Below are 25,312 nucleotides of genomic sequence, written 5' to 3'. Positions count from 1 at the left end.
AAAGAATCTTTAATTTGTTGCCATGTTAGTGATAATCCTTTCTCTATAAACAACTTAGTATCTTCATACACTCAAAAATCAATTGATGTTTGCTCAAATTATTCCCCTGTACTCCTCTTAGTGGATTCCTTTGAAGAAACTCTCTTCGGTGCCATGGTAACAATGAATTTTGGAGAGGTGGTCAACAATCGTTGTACCTATGGGACAAAAGGACACTCACAGAAATCAAATGTCAGTCTTAAGCAAAACAAATTACAAGGAAAGTTCACGTAGCAAACTGGGCATCAGATGGGGAGGCTTGTGTAGTTTTCTCTAGCAAGAGGGATTAGCTACTTGTGGGAAGTGCACACTACATAGTGCCAGTATCCAAGATGGAAGCTTGATGGTTGAAACTGTGTAATGCACAGTCACTTGAGTGTTAGGATTGTGCAGTGCCAGCTGGGCAAAGTGAAAAGCGGCCAAGGGAATTATGGAAAATGAGGAGATTTAAGATATAGTGTGAAGTTGATTGCATATATGACTAAGTGAAAGTAAATGCATGTGAATCAAGTGCAAAAATTAATCAAATGGAAGGAAAACGAAGTAAGTGAGGAGAGTCACCGCAATGGTGACCATTAGTGCAAAACAGGAAAACTAATGAGACACTTGGGAAAGGCAATATAAAACTTTATAAAAGACTTCTATGAGTTAAAACAAGCCAAAACGCTAGAAACCATGAAAATAAACAAGTGAAAAAACACTCCCACAAGCCAAACGACAAAAAAGCGACAAGAGATGACAAAATAAAAACTCACCCAGAAAGATGACGACGATCGCACTGAAGGTTCCTTGATCTAATCGAAAATGATAGAGCTCCAAGATTGAGTGTGTAAAAGAGCTCTAGAAGTGTCAATTAAATATATTTGGACAAATTAGGGTTTATGATGCACATGCCTAAAATCAAGGAAAAAGCAGCACTAGGTAGAAGCTTCTAAAATAGCGCAAGTGCCTCCTTCAGGATACTAAAATAGATCCCTATTATTTAGCGGTGTTTTTTTTTCAAGGTGTTGTCACCTTCTGAAAAGAGAGACCTAAGTGCACAAAGAGGGAAAAAGAACAGAGAGGAGGTTTTTGTGCCTTGCAAATTGGAGATTAAAAGGGGGAAGAACCGATATAACTTAAATTGTTTTGGAGAAATTTCTATATTCTCTAAAAATGATTTCTTTCACAAACCCCATTTTTCCTTTGTCCTTTAAATTCTAGCTGCATTGACCCATTTTTAAACTTTAGCCTTAATACCTTGTATATCCAACTCTCGCCATGTTTTCCATTCCCCTGTGAAATGTCTTCAAACATTCAGAGATCATGACGAAACCATTTTTAAGCATCAGGACAACAAATCATTATCATTATTGCCCCTTTCCCTTTTTGTGATATATATCCTCTCAAAACCACTCCTTCTCATCGATTGCAATGGAATCCCTCCTCTACCGATATCACATATCACAATTTTCCCCTACTGATGGCCATATCCGCCTGTTAACACTCCTCGTCGATTGAGATAATTTCCCCCCATCCTCGATTGTGATATCGCGATCGGGGATCACACACTTCAAAGTCCTTCCTCTGTAGATGTCCCTTCCAGCTTGCGATTGTGATATCCAAGAACCCTCCTCCGCCGATACTGCATATCATAATATTTCCCCGTCAATTTCCATCTCCTCCCGTCAACATTCCCTCTCGCCGATTGCGATAATTCTCCCCACCCGATTGTGATACCGTAATCGGGTATCACACACTTCAAAGTCTTTCCTCCACCGATGTCTCTTCTAGCTTGTGATTGTGATATCTTGGGTGGGCCCAATCTCACATATCGGTGATTGCAATTGTTAAGGGGAGGCACTCCCATCCCGTAAGGACCTCTAATGGAAAACCTTGATGCGATAGCTCTGCGATGAAGCAACAACAAGCTTTAAATGCGTGGCAGGTCGATAGCTGAGGCATTTAAGAAAAGATGTGAAACATTCAAAATTAGCATGGGTTGACCCAGAAAGGCCCCTTGTGACACGAAACCAAGGTCGACACTGACAGAAGTAAACAAAGAGTTGGAAGCTCGGGAGGACTTGATTATCCATCATTATGCTCCATACGAAGGGAAGACAAAGTATCTCCTAGGGGTCCTCTACTTCTGTACTGCGACATGAAACTGATAGTTGTACACTCCCAACTTTAAAGGATGAATGATTCAAGCAGTAAAGGCAGAAGTGACGGGAATCGACTGAGAAACATAGGAGGCCAGACCATGAGCTAACTACAACCTGAAGTAGAGGCGATCATAGGGATGGGAACAAAGATATTTTATTGACGTTTTCATCTGCTCAATTGACTCGTTTTCTGTAATCATGTAATGTGTCAACCATTTAATGAGGAAATTAATCCTCTGTAATGTTTTTGGGCCAAAAAGTCATCCCTAGCTGAGACAGCTAGTTGATTTGATAGCTAAGACTCAGCTGAAGATATTTTGTTGTAATCAATGCTCAACGCTCCCCTCTCTAGATAAATAGGGGGAAGCAACACTTTACAAAGGTTCATAAATCCTAAAGAAATGGCTACATTTTATTTTCAGACTATATGACTATATGATATGCATCTTTCGGAATATAAAGAAAATGGTGGTGATTTCCCCTTCGGGTACTACAATATGTTCTCCCTCTATCAAAATCCATTATGCTTATGTTTCTTCTCTGAATTGATGTAGTAATAGCTGCTAAAAATATTTAAAACCTCCTCGTAGATTCATTTGTATTGACTTGTTAATGCATGTGCATGTATGCATTATTGAGATTATATCTTTAAAATTGTGGTCCATGAATCATAGCACCCAGTGATGGCCCAGCCCTTGGTGACGTGGACACACAGTCACGTGAGACCACGTGGTCTCACTTCAGGCCCGGTGGTCACTTTATGTGCGGACAAAACTCCCGCGGTTTACCCGGCCCTCAACCCAAGGCTCATTAATTCACACCTCTGCCGGTTTAAGGGTTTAGTTACCGGCTGGTTCCGTCAACTCCCGCCTTTGTTAAACCCTCAGGTCTTGCCTTTGGCTCATTTCCGCCTATCACTCGGCCGCTGCTCTTTCTGTAATCCTGTGGCGATGCTTCCGGTTTCGAACCCTGGTCACTGTGACATCCAGCAGATGAACTCTACATTCGGTCAATGGCTACACTGGTTGCAGTTTCTGTTGAGGAGCTATTCCTCTGTCTTCGATGCTGTCTGTCGATTTGTGTGGGCCTGTATAGCTCAGGGTTTCTGTTCTGAAGTTATGGTAAGCTGCTTTATGTCTTGTGGGTTCACTGTATAAGTGTTTGCATTCTCTGTCACTGAGCTATATTCTTTGTACAGGTAGCTGCGTCCTTGAAGCTGCCGCTCTTCCAATCTCTTCCCGCCCTTGAAGGTAAACTTTCGTGCTATGATTCACCCGGTTTGGTTGTCTTTTATCGACACTTACAGGTTCTGTGCCGTTTACAGTTTATGGAATGGGTTTCTGCCTCGACAGCTCTCCGTCGACCTGTGGGTGAGTTCCTTCACGCTTGCATTTGTCTGTTCCTTCGTTTTCTGTATGCTGTTGGTGGTTCTAACCTCTCGTTGCTTCTGTGTACAGGTTTGAACTGAGGGCTGGCTCACGAGGGTTCCGAGCTGTGCAGTCTTCACATCTTTCCAGGCCTCGTACCCTTTGCAAACGGGTAGGGTCTATTCCTGTTACAGTGGCCTGTAGTGTGTTTACTATGACTGTGGCTGTAGATCTTAGTTTGTTTGGGTTGTTAGGGTTTGGCCGTGCCTTCTGCCGGCGTTTGCAATCTCTGTACTCTGCTCTTTTGTGTCAGTCGATGGTTGTCATATAGCAAGGGTTTGGAACTTGTATTTCTTTACGGCGATGCGGGGTTTGTTACATGAAGGTGTAAGGCTTTCGTCCTTACTGTACACAATGACTATGAAATATTTAATTTAAGTTAAATGGACACAGTATGGTTGGTTTGGTACCTTTTTTGTAATCTTGTATATGGACTTTGTGAGACCTCGTTCTCCTCGTGCTTGGCATACGGGTTCTGGTTATTACAGTTGCATTCTGACTTTCCTTGAATGCCTGTAACGCTCTCGTTCTTGTATTTGTTCTGCAACTTTATGCTGTTAATAAATCCACCTTGCTCATACGCTGTGCTGTGACCGCCTTACTCTGTCTCGTTTTGTATGCTGGTTCTGGTAATATTATGGTCTTGATTCAAAGTCTGTAACGCTCTTGCATTTCAACAATTTCTCCTATTTTAATTTGCTTTTAGATACAGTAATACACAGTAACAGTTATGTGCATAATAATGAAAAGAGTCGTTAGCAATAGATTATCTCAGATAAAATAACAGTAGTTCTGTACAGAGGGTTTCTTGTTCTTGTTTCTATTTCTTTTGCTTTTCATGAAGGGAAGAAGTCCCTATACAAATGTTTATTTTTCCTTTTTAATCTACATGGATACATAACTAATTGATAAACTGCTCTACCTGAATTCTAACTGTCATTTTAGTTATTCTTTAACAAAAACTTAACTAAACAGTTTTCCCTTCCTGGGCCTAAACAACTTTGTAATCTAAAATGCTATGAGATAAAAGGAAATAAAACAATAGTTAAAAAAAAACAATAACCAACTCGGTGGTCTGTCCACCCAATCCTGTAGCCTCTGACTTGTTTCTGTTCTCCCGTGAGTCGTCAATAGTCATTAGTCTCCTCGGAGCTGGATGCTCCTGCATCACCCAGTCTCTCTTTTGTCCATTATATCTACTTGTAACTCAAATAAGTGTAGAAATTCTTGATGCTTCAAGCTCTATGTGTTAAGTGTAGAATTCTTGATGCTTTAAGCTCTATGTGATGAGTTGCTCCTTCTTTCCTCTCTCATTTCTCTATCAAATCTTATTAAACTGTAGGTCCTTGAACTACTTGGCCTCCACTTTTTATGCATATATTTTTGTGAGTTGTATATGTGAAGAAGTACCAGAAACTCATGGCTTACTCCTTTATATGAATGAACCAACCCATTCCGTTTAAGATATATATATATATATATATATACATATATATATATATATCTATATATATATATATATATATATATATATATATATATATATCTATATATATATATATATATATATATATATATATATATATATATATATATATCTATATATATATATCTATATATATATAGATAATATGTGATGTCTCCATTTTCCTGAGAATCATACGAGACACAAAAAATCTAGATGTGCACAGGCATTGGTCTTGTAAGAAATCCGAGACTCTCTAGGAGCGACAACATCTTCTGGCACTGTTGTCGAGGAATGTATTGAAGGATTTTGCCCATGGGATATGACAAGTTGAGCACTCTTTGTGTAGGTGAGCAAAAGCATTCTGATTGCATCCACATCACCTTGGTGACTCCACAAACCCCATTATCATTTATCATCCTGGATTTTAAAAAGCCTTACACTCGCTCAGATACCTCTTGGCAGAAAACCTCGTTAGTATCTGACCTAGAGAAATTAATTTTCAGGAAAGCCTTGAAGGAGAAAACTCCTAATACATGTGCTACTATCTCATTAGTCTTGAAACTTCCTCATCTAACTCCCAAACCATTATTACTCACTAGTCAGGATTTACTCCTAAGACTCTTACATACCCTGCTTTCAGTCTAGCCACTCCAACCACTGTGGTTTTGGCGCAAGTTCCTTGGGAAAATCTTAACCCCCCTTCATTAATATAGATGGTTGTTCTGGGTATTTTGATGAATAAATATGCCCCTCTTTATTTACCTCAGCCCCTAAGTTCTATGCGCCAAAGCTACCTAAATCTTTTGCCTAGGTTCAATGGGGAGGATGAAAGCACTGCACAGAGACACATTGAAACCTTCTGTGCTTTTTTTGAGAATCTAAATGTAGAAAAACTGGATGTGGTCTTGCAACTCTTTGTACAATCCCTTGATGGGTAAGCTATAAAATGGTTGAAATCCCTACCTAATGCCTCCATCACTACTTGGGAGGAACTTGAAAACTATTTCACAAAAAAATGGGGTGAAAAGAGAAATCATGAGTACCTCCTCACAAAGTTTAATGCTATAAGGAAGAATTCGAAAGAGGATACTTTAGAATTTATAAAAAGGTTCAAAAAGCAATATAAAAAACCTACTTGGTGAGATAAAGCCTCCTCTAGCTGCTGCTAGCATATTTTTTTTGGGAGATTTTGAATCCGACTTTGGTTTTACCCTAAGAGAAAGGAAGTCCCTCACTGTAGATAAATTCCAAGTCGATTCTCTTGAGGTGGAAGAAAATTTCCCCTTGGCAGGGAAGTCAAGAGGAAAGAAGGAACCTACTAAGAATAAAAGGGGGAAAGAAGAAGGATCCTCCTCCGGTCAAGCTAAAGAATCACCAGATCTGAAGTGGGATGAACTGGATAAACTCATCAAGAGTTTATCACATATGGTTGGAAAGCTTGAACTTGAGAAAAATAGTCTCCTCAAATAGAATGCTCAAGGCAACAATTGGGGTTATAACCCACAGTACAAAAGGCCACCATTGCAGACACTTACAAGGGAAAGAAAGGAAAAACTTGATCAGATCCCTCATCCTCTATACTTATAAGATGATCCCGATGAACAATCATCGAATACACATGAGATGTAGGGAAACTTGTATTCCAATTTCTTTGAAGAAGAACGTGAGAATATGGCTCACTAGGAGACCAGTCATGGTAGAGAAGCAACATAAAATAAGGAGTGCAAAAATTTCTGTTTTCCCACCCCGGTTTTCAGTTTCTCCTTATTTCTCCCATGTAGTTAAATGCCCATTCCCATAACCATACATTTAACAGACTGAAAAAAATAAATATTGCTGAAAACACAAATTCTGGAAATTTTTCAGAATGCTGGAAATTGCAGAATTAAAAATCAGCAATTAAAAACAGCCATTAAAACACATTAAAACACTGATATTTTTGGTCAACTTGACCCTGGAAAAACCCCCTACAACTCTTGGGGAAAACTAGTTTGAGAGCTCTTCTTTATTTCTGAAAATTGTCTTTTTACAGTGAGAATTATTCAGCAAAAAATCAGCAAGCAAATTTACAACTTATCTCCTTTCCCGTGCCTCACAGCAATCTGGAAATTACAGCAAATAGGACAGCAATAAATGTTGTACGACCTCCGTTTTGTGTGCAGAAAAATCAGCAAACTGCTCCTCGATTTTTGTGCAAAAATCTGCCTTTCACTATGTGCTGAATCAGCTGTACAAATCTGCTCAACTGCTGCCTTGGAATGTGTGCCAAGCTGCTGTCTCCTTCTCCTTCCTGCTCAGAAATCTCTCTTGCTCTCTTGCTCTCCTTCTCCCAATCTGCTCATGAAAGAATGAATGACCTTTTCCTCCTTTTCCTCCTTTAATATAACTCCAAGTGACTTTTGGGTGATCCAAGTGACTTTTGGGTGATCTCTAAATCCAATGGCTGAAATAGATTTAGATCAATGGTTGAGATTAAATGCTCATTTAAATCTCACTTTCTATTTTTTAATTCACCCCACTTTAATAAAGACCCACTTAGTCATTTATTTCCAAAGTCACTTTTCCTTTCTAATTTTTCATTGACTTTATAAAAGTCACTTTAAAATTAGACTTAATAACTTTATCACTTAAAGTCACTTTTAAATTAGATTTAACTTTATAAAATTATAAAGTCACTTTAGGAGAAAAATTAAATTCTTTTGGACACTTTTCCCTAGGCCAAAGATCAAAGCCTAAGGGAACCACCTGTCCTCCGGTACCAAATTTCAACACTCCCTCTTACCGAGGAAGGTGTTCCTCACCACACCCATCTTGTCTCTGAAGTAGACATGCTTGCCCCGTGGTAAGGCTTTGGTAAGGATATCTGCAACCTGCTCATCAGTGGAAATATACTCAAGCTTCACAGCTCCCTTCTGAACATAGTCTCTGATGAAATGATATCTGATCCCGATATGTTTTGACCTGTCATGAAATACTGGATTCTCCGTGAGTTTAATGCAACTCTGATTATCACAGTAAATCACTGAAGGTCTCAACGGCTGACCAAATAAGCCAAACAACATCTTGCGAAGCCAAATGGCCTCACAACTAGCTAGACTGGCTGCCATATACTCTGCTTCCGCTGAACTCAGTGCTACTGACTGCTGCTTCCGGCTGAACCATGACACTACTGCTGAACCCAACCCAAAACAACACCCTGAAGTGCTCTTCCTATCAGAAGCACAACCTGCCCAATCAGAATCAGTGTATCTTGCCAATCTCACTCCATCTCCCTGCCTGTAGTCCAGACCATAATCCACTGTCCCCTGCAAGTACCGCAAAATGTGTTTTGCAGCCACCCAGTGAACCTTCCTAGGCTCACACATAAACTGACTCATCATGTTGACTGCAAAACAGATATCTGGTCTAGTGTTGACCAAATATATCAAGGAACCAATCAGCTGCCTGTACAATGTGGGATCCACCAACTCGGAATCCGAATCATGAAGCTTCTTCTAGTTGGTGATCATCGGTGTCGACATGGGTCTACAATCCTCCATATGGAATCTGCTAAGGATGTCCACAATATACTTCCCCTGCCCCAGGAAGAAATGCCCCTCCTCTTGCCACACCTCCAAACCCAAAAAGTAATGCATCAAGCCGATGTCCTTCATCTCAAACTCCGCCGCAAGATCTCTCTTGCAGTGCTCTATGAGTCTCTCTGCACCTGTAATGATCAAGTCATCCACATAGAGCACCAGAATGAGAGGCTCCTCACCAATCACAATAAAGTAAAGGTTCGGATCTGCCTCACTCTTTGTGAAACCCATCCCCTGCAAGTATGCATCTATCCTAGAGTACCAAGCTCTGGGAGCTTGCTTCAGGCCATAAAGGGCTTTCTTCAATCTGCACACATGGGACTCCTTCCCATGCACCTCAAAGCCCTGTGGCTGCTCAATGTACACCTCCTCCTGTATGAAGCCATTGAGAAATGCAGTCTTCACATCCATCTGGTGGATCTTCCAACCCATCTCTGCTGCTATCGATATAATGGAGCGGATCGAAGTATATCGAGCCACGGGAGCGAAGGTCTCCTCATAATCAACTCCCTCTACCTGGGAGAACCCTCTAGCCACAAACCTCGCTTTGAATTTCTCAATGCTGCCATCTGCAGCATGCTTTACCTTGTAAAGCCATCTGGAAGTAACCACGGATTTGCCCTCAGGCCTCGGCACCACCTCCCAAACATCATTCTTCATGATAGAAGAATACTCCTCCTGCATGGCCTCTCTCCAGACCTGCTGGCTAGCTGCCTCCTCATAGCTAGAAGGCTCAGAGTCAAGGATGCTGGTAACCATCGCCATATAACTACAAAACCTCTCAGGTGGTCTACTCTCTCTGACCGGCCTCTTCGGCTCAGCAACAGATGTGGCATCTCTCAAGGTGTCCTGAAGCCACTTGGGCTTCCTCTTCCCTGAGCGCACTTCTTCCACCGGAGAATGAAACTCCTCCTCCTCATCATCATCAGTAGCCTGAACTACTGACTGTCTGTCTGCTGTCCTCCTGCCTACACCTGAACCTGTAGAAGCTGAGGTATCGTGTGAACTGTCCATCAGTGGACTCCCTAGTGAACTGCTCTGTGAACTGCTCTGCATGCTGCCCGGAGCACCACCCCTCTGGCTCGATGAGCCACTGCTCACTGACGGACCTGACATCCTCATAGATGTACCTCCGGATCCTCCTGATCCCTGCCCACTGGATCCCTGCGACTGACTCAACTGCTGCTGAGGGTCTGGCTGATCCAGATACTCTAACTCCCGTGACCTCCTAAAGGCCCTGTCCTCCTCGAACTTCACATCCCGTCTGACAACAACTCTCCTCTGTGCAGGAATGTAAATCCGAAAGGCCTTTGAGGTCTCACTGTAGCCCACAAAGATACCCTTCTCTGCGGTGGGCTCTAGTTTGGTCCTCTTCTCCTTGGGTATATAGGAGTATGTAATGCATCCAAAGATATGAAGATGACCAAGATCAGACTTCTTCCCAGAGAAAGCCTCCTCCGGAGTCATGTGCCCCAAGGCACGATGCAGACTCCTGTTCTGCAAGTAAACAGCTGTGTTGCAGGCCTCTGCCCACAAGAACAATGGCAACCCCTGATCATGTAACATAGCTTTGGCAGCCTCTATGATGGATCTGTTCTTCCTCTCCGCAACCCCGTTCTGCTGGGGGTTGTAAGGAACAGTGAACTCCCTCCTAATGCCTGCCTCCGCACAATAGTCAACAAACTCTCCAAGGGTGTACTCTCCTCCATTGTCCGACCTCAAGGACTTGATCTTTTGGCCTGTCTGTGTCTCCAAAAGAGCTCTGAACTCCTGAAACCACTTGAAGACCTCACTCTTGGTCTTCAAGAAATAAATCCAGGTCCTCCTGGAGTGATCATCAATGAATAAAACATAGTACTCATACCCACTCAAGGAAACATGAGACATCCGACCGCTCACATTGGAATGAATCAAATCAAGTATCCCCGTTGCTCTGCTGTCACTACTGGGAAAAGGGGATTTGGCAAACTTGCCCATCGCACAACCTCTGCAAGTATCAAAGTGATCAGTACTGAAATCTGGCACACCTGTAGTGATCTCCCGCAATGTCCTCAAGGCTCCATGATACATATGTCCCATCCTGCGGTGCCAAATCTCACACAGCTCAGAACTGCTAGCTCTACTGTCGGTACTACTGCTCAATGCCAAAAGGGGCTGGAATGCAAACTTGTACACCTTTGCATGGTGTACACCTATCACTCTAGCTGAATCAGCTGGAGTGTCCCTGGGATACATCAACACCTGTCCTCCCCTGAATAGTACGTCATATCCTCTGTCCTCCAAAGCTGAGATGGATATGAGGTTCTTCCTCATCCCTGGCACATAAAGAACCTCTGACACCTTCAAGGGAGGTTTGGACTCCCTCTGAAATGTCACTGTCCCCACCCCGACTGCTCTAACAACTCTGTCATCACCGAGTACTACCTCAATATCAGTGCCACTCTCTGAAAGCTCTGAGAAGTACTCACGGACTCCTGTCATGTGACGTGAAGCCCCACTGTCCACATACCAAATACCTGTAGATGCTCCGCTAATCGAGGGAAAAGCATGCTCCCTCTGAACCTGTGTGGCAGATGATCCTGCACTAGAGGACTCACATGTAGTGAACGCAAACTCCCGGTCAAAACGACCTGCAAAGTCCTCAATCTCAGCTGAAGCTGCCACGTCCTGGTTCTTTCCCTTCTTCTTCTTCTTCTCCGGACACACAATTGCATAGTGTCCCATCTTTTGACAATTCCAACACTTCACCTTGGAATAGTCCTTCTGTGTGTTCCCCGGTTTACCTTTACCTTTGCCTTTGCCCCTACCACTGCTTGTGGAAGCCTGCTTCTTCCCTTTGCCTTTCTTGCCTCCTGCCACCAGTGCTACATCCTCATCCTGCTCAACTGGCTTGGCTGCCCCAAGCTGTCCTTTCCTGATCTCTGTCTGAATGCAATCATCCCAAAACCTCTCCCATGTGGGAAGGGTCTCACGTGCACAAACCCCATCAACAAAGTTCAACCATGAACGGGAGAGGCCATTCACTGCAATACGCACCAACTCAGTGGATGGAATGGCCTCTCCAATCGCTGCCAACTCATCTCTCAGATTGGTAATCTTTGTGAGATATCCAGCTGCACTATCATTACCCATCTTAATGTTCTTCAGCTTCTCCTTTAGGAACATCTTCCGGTTCTCATTGGTACTCTGGTAGAGATTGGACAATGTTGTCCACATCTCATGGGCATTGCTCTTTCCTCTCACATGAGGAATGCAATGGTCTTTGATTCCGTCTAGAATCAGCCTCTTACCCTTATTGTTCTTCTTTTTATACACAGCCAACTGAGTAACATCAGTGGGCACAACAACAGGGTTCTGTGCGGTATGCACCATGATATCCCAGACTTCTTCCTCCTCAAAGATACTCTGCATTCTCTCCTTCCAAACGCTGTAATTTATATGCCCATTCAGCCTATCCTCCACCCTCAATCCCAATGACATCCTGCTGTCCTAAAACTGAAAAATAGCACTGCTGTAGTAAAGATAAAACTGCTGTTTATGAAAAAATCAGCTTGCTGGAATTTTCTGAGTGAAAAATCAGCAACTGTAATTTTTCCTTTTGCTGTCCCAAACTGCCCTTCAGCACTCAAGCTCCGATACCATGTAGAAATTTCTATTTTCCCACCCCGGTTTTCAGTTTCTCCTTATTTCTCCCATGTAGTTAAATGCCCATTCCCATAACCATACATTTAACAGACTGAAAAAAATAAATATTGCTGAAAACACAAATTCTGGAAATTTTTCAGAATGCTGGAAATTGCAGAATTAAAAATCAGCAATTAAAAACAGCCATTAAAACACATTAAAACACTGATATTTTTGGTCAACTTGACCCTGGAAAAACCCCCTACAACTCTTGGGGAAAACTAGTTTGAGAGCTCTTCTTTATTTCTGAAAATTGTCTTTTTACAGTGAGAATTATTCAGCAAAAAATCAGCAAGCAAATTTACAACTTATCTCCTTTCCCGTGCCTCACAGCAATCTGGAAATTACAGCAAACAGGACAGCAATAAATGCTGTATGACCTCCGTTTTGTGTGCAGAAAAATCAGCAAACTGCTCCTCGATTTTTGTGCAAAAAACTGCCTTTCACTATGTGCTGAATCAGCTGTACAAATCTGCTCAACTGCTGCCTTGGAATGTGTGCCAAGCTGTTGTCTCCTTCTCCTTCCTGCTCAGAAATCTCTCTTGCTCTCTTGCTCTCCTTCTCCCAATCTGCTCATGAAAGAATGAATGACATTTTCCTCCTTTTCCTCCTTTAATATAACTCCAAGTGACTTTTGGGTGATCCAAGTGACTTTTGGGTGATCTCTAAATCCAATGGCTGAAATAGATTTAGATCAATGGTTGAGATTAAATGCTCATTTAAATCTCACTTTCTATTTTTTAATTCACCCCACTTTAATAAAGACCCACTTAGTCATTTATTTCCAAAGTCACTTTTCCTTTCTAATTTTTCATTGACTTTATAAAAGTCACTTTAAAATTAGACTTAATAACTTTATCACTTAAAGCCACTTTTAAATTAGATTTAACTTTATAAAATTATAAAGTCACTTTAGGAGAAAAATTAAATTCTTTTGGACACTTTTCCCTAGGCCAAAGATCAAAGCCTAAGGGAACCACCTGTCCTCCGGTACCAAATTTCAACAAGAAGGACACAAATTATTATTGTAAATGATTTTCAGATTTCATTCAAGCACAACTACATTGAAAGTATGATCTAAGATCTTCAAGAAATAGGTCGAGGGAACTGAAACAACAAGAGGGAAATTCTCCCCAAGATATTTCCCCAGTGCCAGATAAAGGGAAAGGTAAGATAAATCTTGACTCGTCCAAGGTAAAATTCTCCTCAAATAAGGAAAGCAATAGTTCCAAGGAACACACAGAAAGGAAGGCACCTATTTTGCTAAAAACCACTAGTGGTAAGGAAGGAGAAGTAGAGTCAGGAGGTATAGATAAGGGCCAACCTACATTCAATATTCAAAGGGAGCTTGAAAGGGTAAAGATTCATACGCCCCTATTTGAACTTCTAAAGCAATCGACTTATAAAGCTCAAGTCTCTCAGTTCATGCTTCCATCCACCTATTCACCCACCCATGATTATTTAAATCTTAAAGAAGAAAGGCCAATGGTTTTTTTTGGGCCTCATGTGGAAGAAATTGATCCTTCTATTGTACCCTTCTATGTGACCCTACTAATCCATGACCTCTTATTGCATAATTGCATGTTGGACTCCGAAGCCTTTCACAACCTCATGCCCTTAACAATGATGGAACAACTTGGCTTGCAGATCACCAGGCTCTACAAGGACCTATACTCATTTGACTCTAAGAGGGTCAAATGCTTGGGAATGATAAAGGATCTGGTGGTAAACCTGGCTCAAATCCCTGTGAAGAGTGTAGTAATGGACATACTAGTGGCCGATATTCCCCCTCGGTTCGACATGCTCCTATCTAGGTCTTGGGGTTCCAGAATCAGTGCCAGGCCAAACACCCCAGATTAAGGACTTACCAGAATGAAGTATGGGATTTGATTGATAACTTATTCCTAGCCTTTAATATCCAATTCCTTCCTAGAGAAGGAAATAGAATGGATGATTCCTTGCCTGTAGTGGCAAGCAGGTTCAAGCCCCCTCAAAATCCACTCCTCAGGTATGAGGTTGAGGTCAGATACAGACCCTTTATACCATATAATGTCAAGCACTCACAGGTATTCGAGGATGATGAGCAGGTAAAACGATTCATAGAAGTCCTTGGGGAGTTTGGTAACTTAACCATCGATCAAGAATAAGAAAAAGAGGAAGAACGAGGAACCACTTCGTGGGAAGACATAGTGGTTGGACGTAAAATTCTACAACTGAAAGGGAATACCATTCCTCATGGACTAGTCCCGCTGGAAAGACTATTCAATAAGAATGACATAGTCTCCAAACCAATGGCTCTGGAGATGGACGAATAAGTAGAAGATTGCAATATCGGCTCAAAGGAGGAACCCAAAATGGTCAGACTATCAAAAGCAATCCCATTGCAATATAAACAAAGGCATTTAAATCTATTCAAAATCTACAAGGATATTTTTTCTTGGTCTTATGAGGACCTAAAAACATTTGATACTAACATCATACAACATAAGATTCATTTAAAGAGTGGAATAAAACCATGCAAGTAGAAGCTCTGGCATATTAATCCACTCTTACTCCCCTCCATTGAAAAAGAAGTGAGGAAACTTCTATAGGCCAAAATCATAGTGCCTTTAAGGTACTCGGAGTGGATGGCAAACTTAGTCCTAGTCCAGAAAAAGAATGGAGAAATAAGGCTATGTGTAGATTTTTATAATCTAAATAGGGCGTCATTGAAAGAAAACTACCCGTTACCTAAGATGGATTATTTATTGCAAAAGGTGGTTGGCTTAGTCAGAATGTCCATGATGGATGGGTTCTTTGGTTACAACCAAGTGACAGTAGAAGACTGCTTTCACCACCCTGTGGGGAACATTCATGTATGCTTGCATGCCTTTTAATCTCATTAATGCAGGGGCTATTTTTTCATAGAGCTATGGATATAGTCTTTGTAGGGGAGAAAGACAAGTTTGTGGTGGTTTATTTAGATGATATCATAGTCTTCTCTAAGACTGATGAAGAGCACATCCTCCACTTGAAGATCACCTTTAAGAAATGCAGGAGGTATGGTCTTTCTTTGAATCCCAATAAATTTTAGTTTGCCCTGAGTGAGGGGAAGCTATTAGGACACATAGTAGTGCAGGAAGGAGTGAAGATCGATCCTAAACCAGTCGAAGCCATCAATCATATTCCTCTACCTAGAAATAAGAAAGAGGTCTAAGCCTTTTTGGGGAGAATCAATTTCTTGAGGAGGTTCATACCCAACTATGCAGAAATAGTCAAGGGTATTACAGACATGCTTAAAAAGGAAATTGAAGTCAAGTGGAGCCCTGCCCCCTGATATTATTTCATTAGAATTAAAGAATCTTTGGCTGAAGTCTGGGTACTAGTCAGCAATGACTACTCAACGCCTTTCTATATCTTTTCTTTTGCTTCTCCACATACTATTGCCGCAATTCTGCTAGAGAAGAATAAAGATGGTTATGAACAAACCATCGCCTTTTTTAGCCAAGTCATGAGGGATGTTGAGCTGAAATATAACATCTTGGAGAAACAATCCTATGCACTAGTCAAGGCTTTGAAGGAATTTCGTATGTATGTGCTACAATTGGAAATCACAACATTTGTCCCAACAACAGTGGTCAAGGACATCCTGGTGCAAGGAGACAACAAAGGAAAAAGGGGTAGGTGGATTAAAAAGATACAAGAATATGAGCTAGACATAAATCCTACTAAGCTCAGAAAAGGCCAGGGGTTGGCCAAGGTTTTATTAGAATCTAATTACCAAGCTTTAGGGATAAACCTAATAACAGAGGAAGGAAGAATAGAGGTTCAGTAGGGTGGGATTAAAACATCAGAGCAAAGTATATATGCTAAATATGAAGGATCACCCTAATATAATAATATCATCCATTATCTCTTATTCCTAGGGTGCCCACTAGGGCTGGATAAATCCAAATACCGAACTCTGAGATTGCAAGAAAAAAAGTATATCATATCCAATGGTCAACTCTACTGGAAGGACCCGGTGGGAGTTTTGTTGTTATGTTTGGTAGAGGGAAAAACCCATAAAGTGATTGAGGAATTTCATGGAGGAGTTTGTGGAGGTCATTACAGCTGGAAGACCACAACACACAAAATCCTCAAGGCAGGATTCTACTGGCCTACACTGTTTGGAAATGTTCATTCCCAAGTTAGGTTGTGCCAAAAGTGCCAAATGTTTGCTGAGAGGCAAAAACTTTCTCCTCTCCCCCTGATTCTAGTGCATGTGGAAGAACCTTTCAGACAATGGGGACTAGACTTCATAGGAGAAATAAACCCACCTTCCAGTGGCCAACACAAGTGGATATTAATGGCCACGGATTATTTCACCAAGTGGGTAGAGGCCATCCTAGCCAGAAATGCTACAAAATCAATGGTAATCAAGTTTATGGAGGAGAACATATTATCTCACTTTGGTTGTCCTATCAAAATTATCACTAACAATGCTCAAGTCTTCAAATCTGCCAAATTCACCAGCTTCTGCCATAAATTCAATATTATCATCGGGCACTCCACTACCTACTATCCTCAAGGTAATGGCTTGGCTGAGTCCTCAAACAAAACTATGGTGAGAGTGCTGAAGAAGACCATCACCGAGAATCAGAGGAACTAGGACTCCCAACTGAAGTTTTCCCTCTGGGCTAATCGAGTAACTCCTAAATGATCCACTGGAAAATTTCCTTTCGAGTTGGCGTATGGTAAGGATGCGGTATTCCCAATCCAATTAGAAATGTTGGTGGTGAAGTTACTACAAGAATCTAAGGAAGAGCCAAGTGCCTTGAAACGAAGAATAAACCAACTAGTCTAACTTTATGAAAACAGAGAACAGGTGGGGGCCAAATTGTCAAATTAACAACAGAAGATGAAAGCCTTGTTTGAAAAGAATGCCAAGGATCAACCTCTTCAACCAGGATATTTAGTTCTATGATGGGACATCTGATGGGAAGAAAAAGGAAAACACAGAAAATTCGATCCACTATGGTTCATCCCTTTCAATATTGCATAAGAGAGAGGAAATAACACGTACCAGCTCAAAAATCTGCATGGTGAATCATTGGAACTACTAGTAAATGGTTAATTCCTCAAATCTTATTTCTAGAATTAGAGGTACTTGTCTTGCACTCATTGTAAATACCAGTGTGTATTGTAATTATTATATGAAATTTCCATTTTCGGTTAAAATTCCACTCCCATAAAATTATCATTTTTTTATAAAAGACTCCATGCCTAAAGGAGAAGTTCATAGTCTGTAGGTTCTCAACGCATTGCAATCCAATGCCACGTCCCCAGTTGGAGCCAATGTTGTCACCTTCTGAAAAGAGAGTCCTAAGTGCACAAAGAGGGCAAAAGAGTAGAGAGGAGGTTGTTGTGCCTTGCAAATTGGATATTAAAAGAGGGAAGAATAGGTTTAGCTTAAATTGTTTTGGAGAAATTTCCATATTCTCTAGAAATAATTTCTTTCACAAACCCCATTTTTCTTTTGCTTTTAAACTCTAGCCGCATTGACCCATTTTTAAACTCTAGCCTTAATCCCTTGTATATCCAACTCTCACCATGTTTTCCATTCCCCTTTGAAATGTTTTAAGAGATTCAGAGATCATGTCGAAGCCCTTTTTATGTGTTGGGACCACAAACCATAATCGTTATCGGTCGTTTCCCTTTTCCTAATATATATTCACCCGACACCACTCCTTCTCGCCAATTGCGATGGAATACCTCCTCCACTGATATCGCATATCGAACTATTTCCCCATTGATGGCCATATCTGCCTGTCAACACTCCTTCTCGATGATTGCGATAATTTCCCCCCCTCCCACATTTCAAAGTGCTTCCTCCACAGATGTCCCTTCCAGCTTGTGATTACGATATGTGAGAACCCTCCTCCACTGATATCACATATCGTAATGTTTCCCCGTTGATTTCCATCTCCACCCGTCACCATTCCCTCTCTCCGATTGCGATAATTCTCTCCCCCCCGATTGCGATATCACAATCGAGGATCACACACTTCAAAGTCTTTCCTCCACTGATGTCTCTTCCATCTTGAAATTAAGATATCCTAGGTGGGCCGAATATCGCATATCAACGATTGGAATTGTTAAGGGGAGGCACTCTCATCCCGTAAGGACCTCTAATGGAAAACTCAGATGCGATAGATCTGTGGTGAAGTAACACCAAGCTTTAAAGGTGTGGTGGGTCGGAAGCTGAGGCATTTAAGAAAGGAGGTGCAACATTCAAAATTGGCGTGGTTGAAATGAAACTAGGGTCAACACTGACAGAAATAAACAAAGAATTGGAAGCTCGAGAGGACTTGATTATCCAGAATGGTGCTCCATATAGAGGGAAGACAAAGTATCGCCCAAGGGACCTCTGCTTCTATACCGCAGTGTGAAACTGATAATTTCCCACTCCCAGATTTAAGGGATGAATGATCCAAGTAGTAAAGTTAGAAGTGACAAGAATTGGTTGAGCAACACAGGAGGCCAGAACGTGAGCTAACTTCAACCTGAAGCAGAGGCAATCATAGGGATGGGCACAAAGATATTTTATTGACGTTTTCATTTGCTAAGTTGACCTGTTTTTTGTAATCATGTAATGTTTCAACCATTTAATGAGGCAATTAATATTTTGTAATGTTTTTGGTCCACAAATCCATCCCTGGCCGAGACAACTAGTCAATCTAAAAGCTGAGACTTGGCTAAAGATATTTTGTTGTAATTAATGCTCATTTCTCCCCTCTCCAGATAAATAGGGGGAGGCAACACTTTACAAAGGTTCATAAATCCTAAATAAAAAGCTACATGTTATTTTCAGACTGTATGATTGTATGATATGCATCTTTCGGAATATAAAGAAAATGGTGTTGATTCCCCCTTTAAGTACTACAGTATGTTCTCCCTCTGCTAAAATCCATTATTATCATGTTTCTTCTCTAAATTCATGTAATCATAACTGCTAGAGATATTTCAAACTTCTTCGCCGATTCATTTGTATTTACTTGTTAATGCATGTGCCTATGGGGATTATTGAGATTATATCTTTAAAATTGTGCTCCATGAATCATAGCACCAATTCTCTCTTTTGTCCATTATATCTACCTATAACTCAAATAAGTGTAGAAATTCTTGATGCTTCAAGTTGTTAAGTGTAGAACTATTGATGCTTTAATCTCTATGTTATGAGCTACTCCTTCTCCTTATCCTCTTTCATTGCTCTGTCAAAGCTTATTAAACTGTATGTCCTTGAACTACTCAACCTCCACTATTTTATGCACTTATTTATGTGAGATGTATATGTGAAGAAGTACAAGAAACTCATGGCTTACTCATTTAGATGAATGAACCAACCCATTTCGTTTAATATATATATATATATATATATATATATATATATATATATATATAGATATATATATATATGTGTGTGTGTGTGTGTGTGTGTGTGTGTGTGTGTGTGTGTGATGTCTCCTTTTTCCTGAGAATCATATGAGACACACAAAATCTAGATGTTCCCAGGCACTGGTCTTGTAAGCAATCCGAGACTGTCTTTGGGAGTGACAACACCAGGGAAACTTTCCATGCACATTGCTGGGAAAGATTGCGCAGTTTTGGGGAATTGGGAAACTTACCGCCTAAGTGCACTGCATAGTTTCTGAGCTTAGTGAGGGTTGCGTAATTTCTCAGCTTAGTGTTGGGTTGCCTCCCATGACTGCGCATTTTCTGAGCTCAAGGCTCACTGGCATTCAGGAATGCACAATTACCATAATCAAGATTGTTTGCCCTCAAGAATTGCAAAGTTTCTGGGGGCAAGCCCAAAACTGTTGTGAGACTAAGTCGGGATATCAACCTGTGACCTAGAAGAATCATCTAAGTGAACAAACACAAGAGAAAAATGAAAATGTAAGTCTCAATCGAAGCATGAATAACTGGATCAGTGTGAGATGAGATGTTTTGGATAATAAGGGAGGCTCCAAAATCGAAGCATAGGCAAATTTTAGAGGGTGGTTGTAGTTGCTACTACATAAGGGTCTTACCAAAAATGCTGAAAACATAATTGATGTCACTAAAGTAGGTGATTGCATCACCCTTAAGCGTTCTCTTATAGAAGAAATTACTAATGATTTTGAGAATGTCAGTGGAGATATGCCATCCTAAGGGATGAGCCTTTGACCAACATAGGTAACCACAATTTTTGCAAAGTATGACACATCATTCCATGAAATAGTGTTGAGGTCAAATGTTGGGTGGGATGATGAGGTTCACATTGAAAGGTGGTAATGAAAATTGCTTCCTTCTTAGAAGATGAGAGCTAATGTTGATAAGAAGGAAGATGCGACTATAAAGAAAAAGAGCTTCTTCTAGAAATCCATGAAGAAAATTCATATACTAAACCATGATGAGGTGTAGATGTGATGGGGAATGAATTAAATAGAGAAAAAATGGTATATTGTTGGTATAGCCTCCGTTTTTTCTCTATTTACCTCATCCACCATGATATCTTACTGAACTAATGACAATAAAATAGGGTGGAAGAACTACTGACTAAACAAACATGTTTATCAAGTGCAAAAGGAGGGTTATGGAAAGAATGGTTGGGGTACGGGGGCCCTATCGAAAAATTAGTGCGGATGAACTATGCTATTTGAATATCTCAGAGGGAGAATCTATCATTCCATTTGAAGGAAATGATACCTAAAGTGCAAGTATGTTGTCTTGCATGCAAGGATTTGGCGCAGGTGAAAAATTGAGCTGACAATTATGAGATAGAAATCCCAGGTGAAATCATCATAGATACAAAAAATAATCTGAGTAAGTATTGTTAAAATGAAAAGATAAAATATTGGTTCACCTAAGTAGAATTTGGAGAGTAAGGAGGGCCCCAGGAGATAAATTTTGACATGAAGAAAGGAAGATGCCAATGGGAAGTGGGCCTTATTTCAATTAGAAAGGTATGAACAGTTTTGGAAATGGAGCGAGTGGACTCCCAAATGGTTGAGATGAATTTTGTTGAGGAGGCATATAAAAGGGTGTGGGGCCCACCATGCCACCTCATTTGGATGTTGGTGAGGTGATGCGAGCATTTTTTAGGCCAAAAGGAATTGCATTGTAAGTAAAGGTTCCCCAAGGGGTAATAAAGGCGGTCTTGTACTATATTTATCACGAATTTGAATCTATTTATAGCTTGAGAAGCCATCAATGAAGGATAGAGCTTCAATCCCAATAAACACATCAATGACCTAGTCAATGATCAGTGTGGTAAAATTTTCCCTTAGACATGCTCTGCACAAATTATGGATATTAGTATAGATTTGTACCCTATTTTTTCATAACATGAATGGGTTTATAAATGCATGAGGTGTAAGTGATAGGGTAGATCAACCCAACTTTATGCAATTTGTTGACTTTGTATTTGATAACTGCAAATCATTTTGGTGAATAAGAGAAGCATCAAACCAAGTGTTAATGTGATGTTTTCCAATGTTAAGACTAAGACTAGACATTTCTACTTATGACCATGCAACATGTCCCAGTGCCCATACTATTATCTCTTCAACATCTCTAGGATTAGTGAAAATTACGACCTTGATTTAAGGGAATCAGGTGTTGGAATGGTATTTTTGAACCAATTTATATGCCTGAAAGGAATGAAGTCCTTTTTTCTACTTCACATATAGAAGTCAAAGGTGGTGCAAGAGCGGAAATGATCCTTCAGGTAAAACTAAGGAATGATGATGCATAGCGCACCAAGGACAATCAAGTGCTATCATGAAGTTGAGGATGTCCTCATTGGAGTAAAAGATAATTGAGGAATGTGGTGGCATCATAGATGAGTTCTGAAGTAACAGTTGGCACATGGAAGTACCAATGACTGTACAAGCATGTGGTATCATGTTATATTTAATAGAGCCAATGGAGGAGGAAACCATGTAGATAGGGTGAGTCTACATTGTAGTAGTTACAACTACCTTGGTATTGGACAAAGAGGTCTATACACCATGGAACGATGTGCAAATGCCCAGTATCATTTTCCCCATGGACAAATAACTTTAAAAAAACATTGAAATACTACAAATTAAAAAATATTATGTTATTAAGGGCTTTATGCTTGCTACTAACCTTGGATGACTATGTTATGTATGCCCTCTCCTTGGTTAGAGATGGCCCCTATTACATTGTATCATCTTATTTTTCCATCAGATGCTGAAGGCCAAATGATCTCATATAAATACCAAGAGGAGAATCCTTGGTGTTACACTAAAATTTGTCACCATGACTATTTGCAGTTAGTATGACTCCATCAACTGTCATACTATCCTCCTTGGCAAGTCTCATACCTCTGCTCCTCATGTCAAACTCCAAGAAAGAGAGAAAGTCCTTAAAAAGTCAAATAACTCTGGGTACGCAGTTTCTCTTAGTCTTACCTGCGTGTACGCACCCCAAGTTCACAATACCTGCGTACTTGTACGTTCTGTCTGTAAAGGGGTGGGTGCACACTCCTGTAAAGGTCAAAAGGCGCAAGTTTCACTTCAAAAAAGTTACTTGTGGTCATTTCTAGAGCATTCTAGAAGTCCGTTTGACGTGTATTGAGCGCCTCCAGATGGTTCATGTATCCCTATGAAAGAGGAACTTATCCCATCAAGAGGGGAGCTATCCCATTCAAAGAGGGGCTTATCCCATTGATGGTGGACCTGATTAACTTCCTCTAAAGCACTATAAATATAGGCATTGGGCCAGAGGGAGGGGAGGTTGAAAGCTGAACATTCCTAAGGGTAGATGCTGCTGGAATTAGGACTCCCTTATAGAGCTTGAGAGGAGAGATTCCCATCCTTTCCTAGCCTTATTTGGAAGTGGGTGAGCTGATCAAAGTAAAGGATAACTCTTGCTGGACCCTAGGAGGGACCTGCACAACACCAAGGCTCAGGTTGTAATGGTTTCTTTTGTTTCCACTTAATACAATTAAGCTCACTTTTCTCAACAGATTGTTATACATGATTTGTTTCATATACTCCTTGGTCTGTATGATGAATATGTTTTATTTTATAAGTTATTCAGGTTCTATGTAATCGTTTGCTTGTTAGTGAATGCAGGTTTCAAAGAGAAGGAGGAGCTCATCCAGATCGACGAGGTTGGACTACTACAAAGTGTTGGACCAAAGGTATGTTGTAAACACCTGATTACTTGTATTCTAAATGCATATTTAGAGAAAGGTAGTGTTTAACTGTTTCATTTGTCACTAGAAAGCCTTAGCTTCTAGGGAGGTCAGTTTTGTCCGCAAAATTGACTCTTTCCACATGACAAAATGGCAACTCCACTGGGGAACTCCATTGATGTGAATGATTTTTTCTTTGTGTGAAACTTTGATTTGAGAAAAGTCATTTGTTTTCTGGTTTTTGGCTGTTTGACTGTGTATTTGGGTGGGATAGCTTAGGGTTAAATTAGATTTTAGTTTTTCTTGGTTTTGCTAGAAGTACGCAGCCTCTGCGTTGAGCACAGTGCGTACCTGTACGCACTGCAGCTTTGTACACAGAGCATACACGCACCTGTGCAAACAGGTTGCCTGCGTTGTCAAAATTGAGAAAATTTCAATTTTCTCCTTTTTGCCTCTTAGATTTTGTTTATAATTTGTTTTTTCTACCCGGATCCACTGGTTACCTGTCAGAAGTCTTCACCTAAGCTTGTTTCATCAGTGTCAAGAGTTTTAGTGAAATTCATAGAGGTTCTAGCCCTAGGGTTTGATTTTTGCATTGGTCCTGTAGTGACTTTGGCTTTAGAAGTTGTAAAACCTTGGATCTCCCTGGTCTTTTCAGTCTTCTTAGGAGTCAGACCTTTCATAAAATCCACCTGTGTGAGAAACCTACCTTTGTGTTGTCTCTTTGCGGAATTTCGAGAAATCTTGCTGGTTAAAGTTGTGAATTTCATTCTTAAGAAAAAGAACAAAAGATTTTGATTTTTGTTTTTGACTGGTTTTTTATTCTGCATTAACTAGTCCTTGGTTAAATCATGACTGAGTAAAACATCCTGGAATCATACTTAGTAGGCTTTTGCCTCATTAGATTTGCTTTTAGGTGATTTTCTCTTAGATTTGCTTTTAGGAAAACTTGTTTTGATTGTCATAGATTTTTAAAATTTGATTTTTGATTTTTATATGCTTTGTTAATATAGGGAAAAAATCCAAAAAAACTCTTTTGAAGAAAAGTTTGCTTTAGTAGCATTTGAGTCTTTGAAAAAAAATAGGAATTTTCGTGAAATAATTAGTGGTCATGTGTTGTATGCTTTGGAAAAGATAAAGAGATTGTTTCTTTGATTTTCATTGCCAAGAAAGTTGTCTTTATATCAATTTTGCATTCTCCAACTCTCTTAGCTAGGGAATTCATTGAAAAAATAAAAATAGTATAAATCATCCTAGGTGCATCTTTTTAGTGGATTTGAGTCGAGTCTACACACCATCAGTTTCATCTCCACTACCTTTTGTCCTAAAGAAAAGCCATAAAAATTAACGCTTAAAGTAAAATCAATTTAGTAACTTTTTATTTACTAGGGCTCTGAAACACCAATATAGATCAGGCTAGTGTCTTGGAGTAGGAGAGTAATTAACTCTCCAAGACAGTAAAACCAAACAAGTAGCTCATCTTGTGGTAGGATAAATCCAACTGTTTCATTTGTACTCTGGGAAAGCTCCTCTTAAAGGAGAAGCACGAGACCATGTCCGAACCAGTGAGGGGGTCAATCCTCCTTCATTGGGAAATACACCAGATACGCACATACTACAAACGGTAAAGCTCGGATTATTGTCGAGGAGCCTGGGGTCACTTGTTGGTAAACCTTGGATTATTGTCAAGGAGCCGGCAAGGGGATTGAGCTTGTTACTCTGCCCTTGCGTGCTATCGGGTCGTAGACTGTTCCCCCAGATATATTTGTTGCTGTTGGTAACCTTAGTGACCATTATCTTTAGGA

At 40.5% G+C, this 25,312-nt stretch overlaps 1 protein-coding gene across 1 annotated transcript; it reads left to right on the top strand.

Annotated features, from left to right (window-relative positions):
- Positions 1 to 2,866: 2,866 nt before the first annotated feature.
- On the top strand, positions 2,867 to 3,881 carry LOC149178888 (uncharacterized). Its single transcript, XM_089422272.1, has 3 exons — positions 2,867 to 3,304; positions 3,382 to 3,596; positions 3,641 to 3,881. The coding sequence occupies exons 1-3, from the start codon at positions 2,867 to 2,869 to the stop codon at positions 3,879 to 3,881; spliced, it is 894 nt and encodes a 297-aa protein (XP_089278398.1).
- Positions 3,882 to 25,312: the final 21,431 nt, after the last annotated feature.

The sequence above is a fragment of the Pinus tabuliformis genome, chromosome 4_1, assembly GCF_031772625.1.
Source record: "Pinus tabuliformis cultivar Carrire ecotype Pingquan chromosome 4_1, CPIR1, whole genome shotgun sequence".
Taxonomy (NCBI): Eukaryota; Viridiplantae; Streptophyta; class Pinopsida; order Pinales; family Pinaceae; genus Pinus; species Pinus tabuliformis.
The sequence above is the reverse complement of the archived record's forward strand: the minus strand, read 5'-3'. Positions and strand labels throughout refer to the sequence as shown.

What these genes read in the sequence shown, in the direction of transcription:
- LOC149178888 (XM_089422272.1), top strand. Translation starts at nt 2,867, where the DNA reads ATGGCCCAGCCCTTGGTGACGTGGACACACAGTCACGTGAGACCACGT. An exon ending in GTTTCTGTTCTGAAGTTATG is followed by an intron (nt 3,305 to 3,381) that starts GTAAGCTGCTTT and finishes TTCTTTGTACAG; the next exon opens with GTAGCTGCGTCCTTGAAGCT. An exon ending in TGTCTGTTCCTTCGTTTTCT is followed by an intron (nt 3,597 to 3,640) that starts GTATGCTGTTGG and finishes TTCTGTGTACAG; the next exon opens with GTTTGAACTGAGGGCTGGCT.